Source organism: Rattus rattus, chromosome 2, assembly GCF_011064425.1.
Source record: "Rattus rattus isolate New Zealand chromosome 2, Rrattus_CSIRO_v1, whole genome shotgun sequence".
NCBI classification, from domain to species: Eukaryota; Metazoa; Chordata; class Mammalia; order Rodentia; family Muridae; genus Rattus; species Rattus rattus.
Window position 1 is genome coordinate 1284766 of NC_046155.1, and position 16455 is coordinate 1301220.

A 16455-nucleotide genomic window follows, 5' to 3' on the forward strand; every position below is an offset into this window, starting at 1 on the left:
GCCTCCCCTTTCTCCCCACAGAGGATGCACCTGCTGCGGTGTGTGGAGGGGGGGGGGCGGTAAGGAGATGATTGCGCAGCAGCTGTAAAGCTCTCCAAGAGCTAAAAATATTTTGCAACAGAAAGAAGAGTAAGGAAGGTCATGGAGAGTCGATTTATTGGGGAGTGGGTGCACTTGGTTAGACCCCATACATAAATAAAGGGGGTAGGAAGTTGAGGGAAAAGAAGAGGGCAGGGTCTTTAGTCACACTGGCATCAGGACCTAGAGACTGGTAAAAGAGGCTTCCAAAAGGGGGAGGGTAGAGATGTAATTCCAGGGGCCCAACCCCTGGAGTGGGCCTGATCCCGGGAATTGCAAACAGACTCAAAGGCAGGTATGGGGTCTGGTGTGGAAGCTCAGATCTTCTCATCTGGGGCTGGCAGGCGCTGACGAGAAGGTTCAACACCCCAGATCTCCCGGGCATACTGGGCAATGGTGCGGTCACTGGAAAACTTGCCAGAGGTGGCTATGTTCCTGATCACCATCCGTGTCCACTCTCTTGGGTTCTGTAGACAGCAAGGGAATCTCTAGGTTCATTCTACCAGCAGGCTGGCCCCCTCTCCCTCATTCCCAGCCAGGGGCAAACCCTGCCAGCTCCTGGCCGATGGCCCCTCACCTTGTACAACTCACTGACTTTGTCCTGGCATTTAATGTATTCCTCATAATCTGCAAAGACTTTAAACCTGGAGGAGAAAGGAGAGACCAGAGCTCTGTGAGGTCAAAGGCCAAGTCCTTGGCGCAGCAGGAGTGAATGAAGCCACAATCCCAGCCAGCTTCCCCATCCACCCAAGCCCTGCTCATCCACGAGCCTCCATGCAGCCTAGTCAGCCAGCTCACCGGTCATGGTGCATGAGCATGTTGACGATGTCCTTGAACAGGTCAGGCTGTTTAGGGGAGAAGAAGCCACTGCTTAACTGTTCGATGATCTGCCGAAGCTCAGGAATCCGGTCGTAGTACTCCTGGGCATTGTACCTGCCAGAGCATGTCTGTGGTCAGCTCCCTGCAAAGGGGTCCCCAGCCTCCGGAGAAAAGCTGGGAAGACCTGAGGCACAGGGCCTCCCCAGCTCCAATCCACGTTAGCTTTTCTCCACCCTCTTCGTAGTTAGAAACACTCAGGCTCAGAGAAGACAAAAGACGAATCCAGGGCTGGGGAGATGGCTCAGTGCACATACATACACACAAACATACACCCCTAATTTCAAAACAAAGGAAACACAAAATGTTGGTTCTCAAGACTCCGAAGAAAGGACCCATCTTCCAAGTGCCTGCCTGGTGTGCGAAGGGCCCTGGCTTCCATCCCCAGCTCTACCACAAAACAAAACAAAACCCTCCATGCAGCTTTTTCCACTGTCCCAAACCCACCTCTAACAGGCGAATCCTCGGGTGTGGCCTCTAAACTCCCACAATGAGAACGAGCTCATTACAGGCTGGTGCCCGCTTTACTTTCAAGGTAGCATCCATCCAACCCCTGCACTGCCCTGCTTTGTGACTCTCCTTGCCTGTGCAGTCTCCACACTGACACACTACCCTGTCCTCTGCAGTCAGATTGACCAGATTGGAGTCTGGTCTTGAACATCCCAGATCTCATTCAATGCACCTTAGGGCCCAGGAAACAAAATCTGAGGTTTCTTTTTTTTTTTTTTTTTTTTTTTTTTCCTTTTCTTTTTTTTTTCGGAGCTGGGGACCGAACCCAGGGCCTTGCGCTTGCTAGACTGAGCTAAATCCCCAACCCCTGAGGTTTCTTTTATTTGTCTGTTTTCCTTTCCTTTTTTCTTTTTTTTCTGAGGCAAGGTCTTACCACATTGCCTGTCTGGCCTAGAACTCTCCATGTAGATCAGGATGGCTTCAGACTCACAGAGATTTGCCTGCCTCTGCCTCCAGAGTTAAAGGTGGGCACCACCGTGCCCCATTCAAAGTCTGAAATTTCTAGGAAAAAGCTCTTTCAGCGGTAAATGCCAGCCAGCTCTCTGAAGCTGTTGGTGGATGTGTAAACTGGTACCAACCTTCCAGAAGCATTTGAAACTCTGTGCCAGAGACTTAGGAACTCTCACATTTTTGTCTCTGTGTGGGGGTGTGAGCATGCCTCGCCAGGAAGGACAAGCTTCAGAGGCTCTTCCCTACCTTTCTTTCTTGTTTCTGAGACAGGGTCTCTGACACCGTGTAAGACAGGTCAGCCAGCCTGCCAGCCTCTGAGTCTCCGCCTCACATCTGTGCCTCTCTTTCCCAGCTTGTTGGGATTTCACACACTTGTGCTATGCTTCTGCGTGGGTTCAGGTCATCAGACTTGTACCACAAGCACTCTTATCTCCTGAGCCATATGCCTGACCCAAGAACTTTTTGGTCCACAACTATTTACCTTCTAGTATGTATCCCAAACTCACCCTCGACTCTTCTTACAAACCATACCTTTGGGCTGGAGAGATGGCTCAGTGGTCAAGAGCACTGACTGCTCTTCCAGAGGTCCTGAGTTCAATTCCCAGGAACCACAAGACAGCTACAGTGTACTCATATACACAAAATAAATAGTTAACACACACACACACACACACACACACACACACACACACACACACATACACCTTTAATCCCAGCAGTCAGGAGGCAGAAGCAGGCAGATCTACAGAGTGAGTTCCAGGACAGCCAGGAAAAAAAAAGCTTGTTTTGCCCACTACATAAAGCAGTGGATTGGACAGTAACCTAATATCTTTTTGTTTTTTCTCTTTTTGAGCTAGGGTTTCATTGTATAGGTCTAGATATTCTGGAACTTGCTGTGTAGACCAGACTGGCTTTGAACTCAACAGCAACTTTCTGCCTCTGCCTCCCAAGTACTAGGACTAAAGGCATAAGCTACAACTATCTGGCTCCCCTAAAAATTCTCAATGTAATAATCAAACAACTGGGCACTGATTGGAAAGTTTGCTTCCTGCAATAGCATTTAAGACAGTTCCATTTTAATGCCCTGGGGTTTAGAATTGGTTACAATATAGCTTGGCTGGGGAGCTGGAGAGATGCTTCAGTCACTGAAAGTTGGTCTTCCAAGAGACCAGGGTTCAATTCCCATCACCCACAGGACAGTTCACAACTGTAACTCCTGCCCTGGGGGATCCAACTCTGGCCCCATGGCATAGGACTCATATGCAGGTAGAACACTCATACACGTAAGTTTAAAAACATCTGTAAACACATATAGCTTGCCTGCAGCACAGAGCACTATTTAAACATTTACAAACTTGGCAGCCTGGTGTTGTGGTACACATTTGTAATCCCAGCACTCGGGGATGGAAGCCAGAGGAGAGGAGTTCAGGGCCCTCCAGAGCTGTGTGAAGCATGGGAGATTACAGATGCCAGGTTTTGGGGTTTTGGTTTTGGAGATAGGGTTTCTCATGTAGCCCTGGTTGTCTTAGAACTTGCTCTGTATATAGACCAGGCTGGCCTCAAACTCACAGAGAGGACCCTGCCTCTCTGCCTTTGAATGCTGGGATTAAAGCTGTGTACCACCAACGCCTGGTACCAATCATTTTCTTTGATGTTCTGTATCTCTCATTTTTGTTTGTGATATGTGTGTGGACCTGTGTGTGCGAGCGTGAGTGTGTGTGTGCGCGCGCGCGTGCGCACATGCATGCATGTGTATGTGTTCCCAGAGGCAGACAATAGTTGTCTTTAATTTCCTGGGCATAGTCTCTCACGGAACTCTGAGGTAGCTGATTCAGCTGTTCTAGCTGGCAGGCTTGCTTTGGGGGTTTTCCTGCTTTTGCTATGCCTGGCTTTTATGTGGATGCTGGGAATCCAACCTTTGGTCCTCATGGCAAACACTATCTATTGAGCCATCTCCCCCAGCCTTGTATTTTTCCAGTTAATGACCATATTTTTGTGTGTGTGTGTGTGTGTGTGTGTGTGTGTGTGTGTGTGTGTGCACCTATGCATGTGTGTGAGGCCAGAGGTCAACTTTAGGTGTTCATCAAGTTCCTTGCACTTTTGAGGCAGGGTCTCTCACTGGTCTCTCACCGACCTGGAGCTTGTCAAGGAGTCAAAGCAGCTGCCTGCTCTCCTTCCTCTCCTGTCCCACAGCTGGGGCCACGTTTGGCTTTTTATGTGGTTTAAATGGCACCCAGGTATTTTTATTTAAATTTTTCACAGTGGGAGACTAGAGAGATGGCTTAATGGTTAAGAGTGTTTGCTGCTATTCCGAAGGACCTGAGTTCTGTCCCAGCAGCCACAGCAAGCAGCTCAGAGCTGTAACTCCAGCCTCAGGAGAGTCTACATCTTCTGGCCTCTGCACACATGAGGCATTCACTCGCACAGATCCCCACACATACACTTAAAAATAACAAAAGTAAGTTTTAAAAGAAAAAAATCACATTTGAGCTGGTAAGATGGCTCAGTGGTTAAGAGCACTTGATGTTCTTGCCGGGAACCCAGGTTCCCAACAGCATCTCACAATCACCTTTAATTTGAGTTCTAGAGGATCTGATCCCTCTAACCTCCATAGGCAAGAGACGTATGTGGTACACAGACATAATAAAAGAAATACATATAAAAATAAAACAAGTAAATCTAAAATATGAAGAGGTTAGCCTGGGGCTGGAGAAATGGCTCAGCGGTTAAGAGCACTGACTGCTCTTCCAAAGGTCCTCGGTTCAATTCCCAGCAACCACATGGTGGCTCACAACCATCTGTAATGGAATGCGATGCCCTCTTCTGGTGTGTCTGAAGACAGCAACCGTGTACTCATACGCATAAAATAAACCTTTAAAAAAAAAAAAGAAGAGGGCAGCCTGGTCTATAGAAAAAGTTCCAGGACAGCCAGAGCTACACAGAGAAAACCCGTCTTAAAAAGCAAACAAACAAAACAGTAATGCCAGGAAAGTGTTTCCTTTGAAGGGTCACTTTATCACTATTAAGTCTTTGTCCCTTTCTGCTGCAGTGTCCAGGAGGCTAATGATATAATTTTACCTCCAATTTCACAATGGTATTAAATTTCAACTTTCTTTCCCTCTCCTTCTGTTACTCCCTTCTTTCTCTTCTTTAACCTTGTTTGCCACAAGCTCCCCTCTAGCTTCCAAGTGTCTCGGCAACCATAACTAAGGTGTTACACAGGCCAGTCAGTCTCTCCCAGCATGCCTCTTGACTGTAGCCATTCGCTCTGACACGCCTGACCCCATACCCTCTCTGGTCCAGCCTTTCCACGTCCTCCACCCGCATGCCGAAGATGAAGAAGTTATCTTCCCCGGCCTCCTCTGCCATCTCCACGTTGGCACCATCCATGGTGCCGATGGTCAGAGCCCCGTTGAGCATGAACTTCATGTTGCCAGTGCCTGAGGCCTCAGTGCCCGCGGTGGAGATCTGCTCTGAGAGGTCAGCGGCGGGAATAACTGCAGGAGAAACACAAGGTCAGCCCCAGGAAGAGCCCTGCCTGGCTGAGTTAGGCCCAGATTCAGAGACCTCTCTGCACCAACCTATGAGAGTTTCCCATCCAAGTCTCTCATCCTCAACCCAGCCTTTTATAGATTCTAACCTGGACCTGTCCCTCTACTGTTTTTGTCCTTTGACTCTGGGCTTCATCATATAGCCCCAGCTAACCTGGAACCCTGGAACTCCCTGTGTGCACCAGGCTGGCCTTAAACTCACTGTGTGATCTTGTGATCTTTCCATTGATATAGTTTTTTTCAGGTTTTGTTTGGTTTCCTTGTACATGTATGGTGTGTGTGTGTGTGTGTGTGTGTGTGTGTGTGTGTGTGTGTGGTCTTCCTGAGTCATTTTTCAATGCCATTTTATTTTTTAATTAATTTTTATTTTATTTTGTACGGATGGGGCATTTTGCCTGCATGTATATGTACTACCTGCACACAGTGCCTGCAGTGGCCAGAAGAGGGCATCAGATCTCCTAAGACCGCAGTTACAGAAGGCTATAAACGGCCACGTGGGTGCTGGGAATCAACCCCAGATCATCTGGAAGAACAACCAGTGCTCTTATCCACTCAGCCATCTCTCCAGCCCCTCCAATTTCTTCTTTACCCTGACCACAGGCCAGGAAAAGATGGCCAACGCCTCCTCGGGCACTGAACTAGTCAGAGCTCCTCTGCAGCCACTGCAGCACCCACCTTTCTCAGCCAGTGAGACTCGGTAGTTCTCCAGGAAGATCACTCGGAGGCGGTCTCCCACCGCAGGGTCGTGGTTGACCACATCCCCAATGGCGGTGATAAGCTTGATGATCATCTTAGCCATGTGGTACCCGGGTGCAGCCTGCGGGACAGTCTGGGGTCAGACTTTCACCCTCCTTCCCCACAGCTTCATCTCGTGACCGCCCAGGCCTATGTTCAAGGCCCAGGGGCAATCTGCCCTAGGCTTCTCACCTTGCCTCCGATCATGATAGTCCTTGGCACCATGAACCTATTGGGCTCCCTTTTGATGCCTGTAGAGAAGAGAAACATCAGGCCTGGGTGCTTAACAACACAGGCAGCCAAGGCCAGGGCTGGGACAGGGACAGTGCGAGCATGGGTTGATCGCTTTGCTCTGTGTCTGTCATGTGTCACCTTCACTGAGCCTCCGTTTGTTCCGTGGTGTGGGATGGGATGGTTAATGCTGTCAACTCGACAAAATCTAGAATCAGCTGGCGGGGTGCAGGAGAGGCCATGTCGGTAAGAGGTCATCGTCTCGATTAGATTAATGGAGGGGTGACACTTATCCCTAAGGAGCATATTCTGTGCTGTGTGAGAGTGGAGAAAGCAGGACCAGCAAGACGGTTTAGCAGTCAAGGCACTGGCTGCCAAGTCTGATGACCTGAGTTCAAACCCTGGAACGCACAGGGTAGAAGGAGAGAACTGACTCTTGAAAGTTATCCTCGGGCTGGAGAGATGGCTCAGAGGTTAAGAGCACTGACTGCTCTTCCAGAGGTCCTGAGTTCAATTCCCAGCAACCACATGGTGGCTCACAACCATCTATAATCAGGTCTGGTGCCCTCTTCTGGCCTGCAGGCATACATGCAGGCAGAAAGCTGTATGATGTATACATAATAAATAAATAAATGTTTAAAAAAAAAGGAGAGAAAGAAAGTTATCCTCCATGGGTGCGATGTGTCATGGTATGCACACATATACACACGCAACATGCAATAAATAAGTAAATGTTAAAAAAGTTATGTAAGAACCAAGGATCTGACATGACAGTGCATGCCTTCAGCACCAGCACTCAGAAGGCAGAAAGACAGACAGATCTCTGTGAGCTCAAGGACCCTGGTCTACACAGTTCCAGACGAGCTGAGGCTATGTAGGGAGATCCTGCCTCAGAAAGGGGCCGGGGGAGCAACTGGCGTGATCCGATTCTCTGCTCTCGACTGAAGATGGCATGTGACTAGCTGCTTCAAGTTCCTGCTGCCTTGATCTACCCACAGGGACGGGCTGCAGTCGGGAGTGCTGAGCCATATTAAACCCCTTTTTCCTTAAGTGCTTTGGTTGGGAAAATCTTATGACAGCAACAGGAAATGAAACTAAGGTGTGGGAGTGACACCGTATCATCTAAGGGTAGTCACCAGCCCCCCAGAAGGTGCTGATCTAGCCACTGGTGGGGCTCTGAGAGAGCCAGTCCTGGCCCCAGCCACTCACGGTTATACAAGGTGATGATGTGAAGGCAATTGAGAAGCTGGCGTTTATACTCATGAATCCTCTTCACCTGGACGTCGAAGAGGGAGTTGGGGTTGATGTGGACTTTGTATTCCCTCTCCAGGTACGCAGAGAATTTCAACTTGTTTTCCTACAGATTGAGGGGGCAGAGGCCTCATCAGTGTCGCTTCAGCTCCAAAAAAACCCTTACGATCTCACTGTTTCCCCTCACATAGACCCAGGAAAACAGATGCTATGAAGCGCCTGCTGCCACCTCCCTCAGCTCCTGCACCAAGGCAGGCATTATTGATCAGTGCTGCATTCTCTCAATGATAGCAGGTAGCCTCCCACCACGGACAGTCTAGTCGGAGAGATGGACTCTAGTGGCCTCTCCTGACCCAGCCATCAGGCCCCTTCCTGTCCTCTCCAGATGCTAGCCCTGAGGCAGGAGTCCCAGGTTGCAGCCCCCCACACACACCTGTTTCACTTTGGCCACATCACGGATAAAGGCTTCATCATCCACATAGGAGAGCAGCTTGCGCAGCTGGTCCAGATCCGAGATGTACTCCTCACCGATGCGCTGCGGGAAGACAGCTTTCAGCCAAGAACACCCGATCCTGGCCTCACTCCTCCAGGAACTAGACCCTTCCACCTTGGACTTCTCTTCCCAAAGCCTCCTAGCCAAAGGAATGCGAATACACCCATCTTTGTCCTGCACTAACACTGAGCCCTCGGGTGACTGCTCCGCCTGACCCCAGCAGGCCTCCTGACCTTTGGCCTTTACTTCTGTTGGCATGACCTGGTCCAGCCTCCCCACCAAACCTCTGCCCCTTTGCAGTCTCCCTTCAGACGTGACAACACTTTCCATTAGACTGTGAACTCTAGGAGGTTGGCCTCTATGTAGCCAGGTCATCTATTAGCCAGAGGGCAAGCTCTTTCAAGTAAGAAAGCAGTGCCCCTTCCTCCAAGTGGATGCCAGCCTTGGGAACACAGCACAGGATTGCAGCCCTCAGCTGGGGCCACTGTATAGGGAGTTACCCACTTGACTATCTCGTAGTGACCTATATTGGTCCTATCAGCCACACTGTGATCTCTCACCTCAGCAATGACCTCTGCCAGCCCAGGGTTACACAGAACCAACCAGCGCCGAGGGGTGATGCCATTGGTCTTGTTCTGGAACTTGTGAGGCTCCAGCTCATAAAAGTCCTTGAAGCTGCAGGTTGGGATGGGCTGAGGGTCACCATTAACCTCTTAAGCGCCCTCCTACCTGGCTCCCCACTTTAGTTTTTTTTTTTTTTTCCTGAAAGAGGCTTGGATGCAGGTGCTGACCTGGGGCAGGTAGGGGTTCTGTTTGTAAGAGGGGGTCATCTAGGGCAGGATTGTATTGGAAAGAGGCTAGTGTGTTCTAAGAATGAGTCAACCGTGAGGTGGGCGAAAGGGCTCAACGTTTCCTGGGTCTGCCCAGGAAATCCTGGCTGGTGTCAGGTGAAGGGGCGGGGCCTATACGCAGCGGAAGCGTGAAGCAGCTGGGGGGTGGGTGTTTATGGAGAGGCTTACATGGTTTTCTTGAGGATCTCCGAATGGATGCGAGCCACACCGTTGACTGCGTGGGAACCAGCAATGCACAGGTGTGCCATGTTGATGCGTTTCACCGCTCCTTCCTCCACGAGTGACATGCGCCGCAGCCTATCTACGTCCCCAGGGAATGCGGCCGCCACCCGCTGTGCCCGGAAAGAGCCCAGAGCTGAGATCGGGATCCGGGCCAGGATTAGTCTCTAGCTCCCCTCCCTCAACCCCACAGACTCAGCCCACAGGCTTCCTGACGTCAAGGCTGGGGACCCTCTATCATGCCACCCCAGCTCACATTAAGGAAACGCTGGTTGATCTCATAAATGATCTGCAGATGGCGGGGAAGCAGTGTCTCCATGAGGTGCACTGGCCAGCGCTCCAGGGCTTCAGGCAGCACTGTGTGGTTGGTGTAGGCACAGGTCTTCACTGTCACATCCCAGGCCTGGCATATAATGCAGTAAGTGAGGACAGATGTTCTCCACCCGCTGTGCAATGTATGGCTACCCCCAGGGCCCAGCCGGGTTTCAGCGAGCTCTCTGGTCCACAGTACTTGTTCAGTGCACTGCTGACCTTCCACCTCACACTAGTAAGGAGACCCTGGGACAGAGTGGCTCCTGTAAGGGTGAAGTGGCTGATACCCACCTTGTCCCAGTCCAGTCGTTCCAGGTCCACCAGAATCCTCATCAGTTCAGGGATGGCCAAAGAAGGGTGGGTGTCGTTGAGCTGGATGGCCACCTGTGGGAAGGAGCGGCAAGTTAGGATGGGTTGTGAATGCTCTTTGCCCCTTCAGAGTCCCCAAAAGGCCAGATGAAGTTCTGTGGCTGGGCTGGGACTAGGCACGGTGGCAGCTGGCTGGTTTCCCTGGAGCCTGAAGATCCTGAGCGGAGCCATCGCACTCCCAGCCTCCGCTCATCTGTGAATTGAGGCTGGAAGGAGGAGGCCATGGGACTCAAGAGAGAGGGAGACAAAGGCCTTCAGGCCAGCATGCTACCTTATCAGGGAAGGCATCAAAGTTTGTGCGCACAGGATCACGGCAGCCAAACTTGGAGGACTTGAAGCGGCGAATGATGTCCTGGAGGGTGGCGGCCACCACGAAGTACTCCTGCTTCAGCCGCAATTCCTTCCCTTCAAAGAACTAAGGTGCAAGGCAGAGTGCAGTTGAGATGGCAGGGTCTGGGCCCCAAACTACTGTGTGTGTGACCAGGAGAGCCCCCTACCACACAATGTCCCAGAACCCTAGATTGTCCCCACCTTCTGGACCCAGGGGTCTTTGCCCCACCAAGTAAACTATAGCAGACGGTATCAGAAAGACACAGATGAACCAGGAGTCCTGTGAGGGTTCCTCAGGTAAAACAGCTCTCAGGAAATGTCATACCCAACCCCTCCCTCAGGACTCAAAGGACTTGATAGGACACACAGGGACAGCAATAAAGGAGTAGGATTGATGCCAAGGTCCCCTAGCTCCCCTGTCCCTCCCCAAGGTTTTGGGCTTCCAGTCTCCAGTTTGAAGGGCAACGCACGTTATCATTGGGGTACAAAACACGTGAGATGTTCTCAGCCAGGTTTCGGTCCAGCACAGCCTGGATGTAGCCGCCAACGTTGACTGTGGGACAGAGTGGGTCAGAATGAGACTGGGGCTGGGCATGGGCCAAGCAGGGGTAACAAGGGCTGCCAGCTACCAGCAGAGGGACTCACAGTCCTTGAGGTTGAAGTCATTAGGTGCCTTAGCCGACCAGAGGCGCATGGTGTTGACAACGTTGTTTCGATAGCCAGGCACAGGAGTGTCATAGGGCATGGCCAACACTACCTACAGGGGGCAACCGGGTCAGAAGCTGCACGGGCTGTCAGGGTTCAACCCTGAAGAGTACCTGAGTCTGGTTTGTGGGGACTCGCCCACCAAGAGCTGAAGTTCAAACTGCTGTCACTGAACTCTGCCAATGCCCAAGGCAGACTACGGTTCCCCCAGTGAGGCTTACCAGCTGGAGTCCTAGAAGCAAGTCGTGGAACCTCTATGAGCCTCATCTATAAGATGCCAGGCCTGCTGGGACAGCCTGGAATCCCAGCCACTGAAGAAGCTAAGGCCAGAGGATCATAAGTTCAAGGCTTGCCTAGGTTACTGGGTGAGTTCAAGACCAGTCTGGATAATGTAGTGAGGCCCTTGTCAAGAAAAAAAATTTAAAAAGGGCTAAGGATTATATAGCTCAGTTGTGCAATACAGGCGCGAGGGCCTCTCAGTCCTCAGCCCTGCAGTGAGAAATTAAATAAGGCCTCTCCAGCATCCCCACAGGAAATCCCAACACCTGCCTCTTTGGACTGTCATGAGGATTATGGGAAGGGAGAGTGACAAATACAGAAGCCACAGTGAGTCTCTGTTGGTGGCTGCTCCACATCCTGGCCTGATCAAGTGAGACCACAATGGACTCAGGAGAGCACTGGGGGATCTTGGGTTCAGGATGAAGATTACACATTAGTCAAGTCTATCCAGAGGTCTTACATCTAGGTAGCCACTGGGCTAGTTAGCAGTAACCTATGCCAGCCAGCCCACCTCCCATGATCTGTAAGTACCAATTTGCTACACAGAACCGCCAGCTACCACAATGCCAGTGGCACCTCCAAGGGAGTCCTATATGGGGTCTCACCTTCCCTCCCAGACACCAAGTAACACCCTTGGTGGGGCAGAGATGAATGCAGGTGAGAGAGACAGAGGGACTGTCTGCACAGACAGCAGGTTGAAAGCCAGAGGGAGTCAGGTTTGCAACTTTTCAGCCAGAGCTAAATGTGCCGGACTGCCTGGGGCACCCGGCATGTGCTACCGTCGCCCTGACTAGACCCAGGCAGAGATGAACGAGTAATAAACACCATTTCCGAGGTCTCGGGGTTCTCATGCAGCCCTGGAGGAGACTGACTGGGCATCCAGGTGGCCTTTCAGACTCCCTTGACTTGTGTGGCTTCGAGCATGCCGGTTCTACCCAAGAGGTCCCATTTTCTTTCCTGCCTCCCTCTGGGGCCTGTTGTCTTCCTCAAGTCCCCAGCGCAGGTATGCAGAGATGACAACAATCACCCTGCTAAGTCTTGCGTGGAGGAAAGGAGCTAGCCAGGGTGCAGTGCTGCTGGAGGAGAGGTATTTCACTCCTCCTTCCAGGGTTGAAGTTTGCCTGCTCTCCTAGATAACCCTGGCTGGTGTCTCCCCACTCTGGCTGTGTGGCCTCCAGTAACTCTCTTGACCTATCTGAGCCTCAGTGTCCACCTTTGTAAAATGGCAGGGGGTTCAGTACCCTTCCACCTCTTTTCCTGTGTCCTATTTTCTCGGGGATCCCTCCTCCTTTCTGCCTCTCACTGAGTCCCCCCACCAGAACCTGTGGCTCTGTTCATCTTCACCTGTGTGTCCACCCACTTGGCACCCTGGCTGGTGTGCTCCACTCGACCATAGAAGTGCACAGGCAGCGTGAACTCTGGGCGGGCCTTCTCCCAGGGGTTGCCATAGCGAAGCCAGTCATCAGCTTCTTCCATCTAGAGGATTGGGGAGAACATAGGTGACATGAGCTCCAGGTCCTCACATACTGTGAGTAGTGGGTTAAGGTGGAGCGACCAGCAGGACACGGTATGTCCCAATCATTCCACAGGGGTTGGCCACAGGGGTCACCAGGCTTTGAAGCAAGGGTCAAGAGAAAGGGATGTTTATCTAAGGAGTTGGGGTGGGATCTGAACCTATCCACAGATGGATGACCCAATGGTGAACCTCTCTATCACAAGGTTGGGGACTAGGTGGCTTACCTGCCAGCCCCCACAGATCTTCTGATTAAAAATCCCAAACTCATAGCGGATCCCGTAGCCATAGGCAGCTAGCCCCAGTGTAGCCATGGAGTCCAGGAAGCAAGCTACGAGTTCAGGGAAGTTGGCATCAGGGATCCAACGTAAGAAACCCCTCTGACCAACCCCCACAAGCTATGTACTCACCTGCCAGGCGACCCAGGCCTCCATTGCCCAACCCTGCATCCTCCTCGATCTCCTCCAGCTCCTCCATGTCCAGGCCCAGCTAAGGGAAGGAAGGGGTGGCAGCCATCAGGCCCAAGTGCCAGCCTAAGTACCACCCCCAACCTTAAGAGCTTCTCCCACCTGGTAGGTGGCCTCGTCGCAGGCATTCTCCAAGGCCAGGTTCACCATGGTGTTCTGCAGTGTCCGCCCCATGTAGAACTCCAAAGACAGGTAGTAGATCCTCTGCCCAGAGACAGGCAAACGGAAGAGGGATCAGGACTACCCCACTGACATTCAGGCAGGAACGGCTGGATCTGACCGCTCAGCTCACCCTCCTGCCCTACACCCAGGCCCCAGCATATCTCATCTCTGTCACCCACCGGGTCCTTTCTGCCTGCTCAGAGTAGCTATTTCAGACTTCAGGGCCCAACAGAAAGGAGAGGTGTTGGTCACTGTATTCCTCTGAAAGGTCTGTTTCCTCTCCTAGAGTATAAGGCTGGCCAGGCCTTTCTCCGGGATTAAGGTGATTGTGAGAAGCGGGAACCCCTTTCGAGGTACATACCCCTCCTAGTGTAGCCCATCAGGAAGTCAGGACATTGAGAAGCAGCTCTGAGTGCTCCCCAAGAAGACATTGCAAAGGCCCAGAGGAAAGAGTCATTTTCAAGGTCACATGGTGACTCAGGGCTGGAACTGCCTTTTGTCCATGCCTGCCGTGCTGTTCCCCTTCACCCCTAAGCCTCAGTCAGGAGATGAGCAGAAGCATGAAGATGCTGAAGGCACTGTCTCCCCATTTCCTGGGTCCCCCTGGCCCTCCCCCACTCCGGTTGGGGGTGTTAGGTTCCTGACATTTACGAATGACCCTACCGGATACTTGATACCTGCCACACCAGCTGCCCCAGCTTTGCCCTGCCTGTGACACAAGCAGACTGTGCTATGCATACATTTGATGACATGTCCTTCCATGCCAGGTCCAAATTGGGCCACAGGGGTATACATTTCCTGCTCACCAGCAGCCCCTCCAACCATGTCTGACACATGTGTAGCCTGCCTACTCTGAGCACCCTTAGGTCTCCCTCATCAGTATTTCTGTCCAGCACCCCTAGATCCCCCAATCCCAGATTCCTAAAACAGCAACTTATTTTGCTGTAGGAAACTTGGACCTCAGGAAGGGACTACAACTTGCTTGAGATATCTCAGTTCTCTGCCAGGCCCTACTCCCAGCTAATTTCCCACCCAGGGTGTCCCCTCCTGAAGCACCTTGGGGTCCTTTTCGTAGTAATGCTGCTGTGTGCGGATCCAGCGTCCCACGAGGTGGTCCCGCACGGTGTGAGCCAGCGCGAAATAGTAATCTCTCGGAGTGGCCACATTGCGATCCTTGACCAGGGTGAAATGTAGGTGGCGGTTGAAGTTCTTTTTCAGGTCAGACACATTTTCCACGCCGGCTAGGCCACGAACACTGATTTGCTTTCTCTTATCCTGGTCTGAAAGAGGCCTGGACATGGCTGCGGGAGGGTGGGCCGAACAGGACAGATGATGGCTTCGGTGCCTCCAACCAGGGAGTGGAGCTGCCCCCCAGCTGTGAGGGGATTTAAAGCCTGGCTCAGGGCAGCATGCCACGCCTCCCCGGACGTGGGAGGGTCTTGGCCGTGAAGCTCAGGGAGCTATTTTGGGGGCAAGTGGAGAAGAGAGGAGGGAGGAACAGGCCAGGGAGGGGTGTGTTCACAGCTGACCCACTTCTTCCAGGTTTCCCGAGCCTTCTTGGCCTTGTCTACTGGCCCTGGCTATTGGAAGATTGGAGCAGGGTACTTCAAACAGAGCTAGGCTAATCTGGAAGGTCTGAGGCTTGCCTAAATCATTCTGGTTGAGACTTTGTCTAAAACATTATTCAATCTGGGTCCTTTCTTGAGCTACAGATGAAAGGTGGGGCTGGACTGTGGACCCTCTTTAGAGGCCAAAGGGTTGTCACAAGTGCAAGACACTTCCTCCTTTCCTCAGAGCAGCAGGGCTTGTCTGTGACATTTGCCTACAATACCACACCACAGGGGCAGGATGAAGTGGCTACCAAACTGGCCACAGCCACTTCTCACGTGCAGGGACATAGTCCACGGCTGCATGAAGATAGAGAGGTTGTAAGTATGCACAAGAGAACCATAAGCTGAGAATGAGTGTCCTAAACAGAGGTACTGCTAGTACAGAAGAGGCTGGCCGCTGTGGAGAGAGGCCAAACCCCTGGGCTGCAGGGAGTGCTGTGGGGGAGGACAATGACTGAGGTGGAGAGCCACTGCTTTCGCCCCGCCCCCACCAAAGCCCAGTGGCTCTGAGCTTCCCCCTGTTGCTGTCCTTCAAGGAGCTCTGAAGTGACCTTTTCCAGAGAGATGGTCAGGTTACAGGACAGCTTTGCCTGAGGCTGCAGCCTAAAGCAGGAGTTACTCCGTATGGTCCTGTGGTCTGCAGGGGTGAAAGACAGCAATCCCCAGTTCATGACATGGGAGAAACAGAGTGTTACCAGCCTGGAATGTCACTTAGGAAGCTGATACAGTAGGACCACAAGTTCAAAGTCTTCTATTTTTAGTTTTTATTTTGTTTATGGTATTTCAAGACAGGGTTTCTTGGTGTTGCCTTGGCTTTCCTGAAACTTTCTCTCTTGACCAGGCTGGCCTCCAACTCACAGAGATCTGCCTGCCTCTGCCTCTCAAGTGCTGGGATTAAAGGCATGCACCATATCTAACAATCTCAAAATAGAGGGCTGGGATATAGCTCAATGTTAGAGCACTTGCCTAGGCCCTACACTCAATTTCTACCACCACAAAACCCAACTAAATAACCAAATTCTGGATAACAGCAGGTAGGTGACTGGAGGCTTTCTGTCTTCCTGTTCCCCATCCAGGCTATACAGTGGGCAGGGATTCTGTGTTAGCTTTGTGACTTCAAGGAGCCTCTTCTGTACCTTTTCTCCACTTCCCTTTACAGCCTTCAGGCTCTGCCTTCTAGTCTTAGGCTGTCTCCATTTGCAGCTCATTTCTTGCCTTGTTGTGTGTTCATAGGCTGATTGTTTTACTGGACTGAATCTTGGACTCCTTTATTAAACATATACTCTTGAATAAAACTCCTGCTTCATGAGCTGTTGCCTCCTAAATTAGGGACTGGGGGTGGGGAGACAGACATTAGCTCCTCCTGCTTCTTTGAGGGAACAGAACCTAGGCCCTTGGGCTAATTCAAAAGCTGGCTGTGCCTCCAGGGTAGCAGGCTGACTGAGGGGAAGAACTGGGTGTTC

General features: G+C 51.7%; 1 protein-coding gene across 1 annotated transcript; it reads right to left on the reverse strand.

Annotated features, from left to right (window-relative positions):
• Nucleotides 1–130: 130 nt before the first annotated feature.
• Pygm (glycogen phosphorylase, muscle associated) lies at nt 131–14726 on the reverse strand. Its single transcript, XM_032891046.1, has 20 exons — nt 14439–14726; nt 13323–13424; nt 13164–13242; nt 12981–13084; nt 12585–12716; nt 10902–11013; nt 10727–10809; nt 10198–10341; nt 9849–9941; nt 9502–9648; nt 9195–9358; nt 8736–8850; nt 8116–8217; nt 7641–7788; nt 6393–6451; nt 6141–6282; nt 5204–5411; nt 877–1011; nt 656–722; nt 131–545 (listed from the first exon to the last, which is right to left on the reverse strand). The coding sequence occupies exons 1-20, from the start codon at nt 14679–14681 to the stop codon at nt 396–398; spliced, it is 2529 nt and encodes an 842-aa protein (XP_032746937.1). The 5' UTR covers nt 14682–14726; the 3' UTR covers nt 131–395.
• Between the last annotated feature and the right edge of the window lie 1729 nt (nt 14727–16455).

Excerpts from the sequence above, each read along its gene's own strand:
- Pygm (XM_032891046.1), bottom strand. The coding sequence starts at position 14,681 with ATGTCCAGGCCTCTTTCAGACCAGGATAAGAGAAAGCAAATCAGTGTT. Across the intron at positions 13,085-13,163 it reads AGGCCTGGGTCGCCTGGCAG|CTTGCTTCCTGGACTCCATG; the intron begins GTGAGTACATAG and ends CTGAACTCGTAG. Across the intron at positions 8,851-9,194 it reads GAGATCCTCAAGAAAACCAT|CTTCAAGGACTTTTATGAGC; the intron begins GTAAGCCTCTCC and ends CCCAACCTGCAG.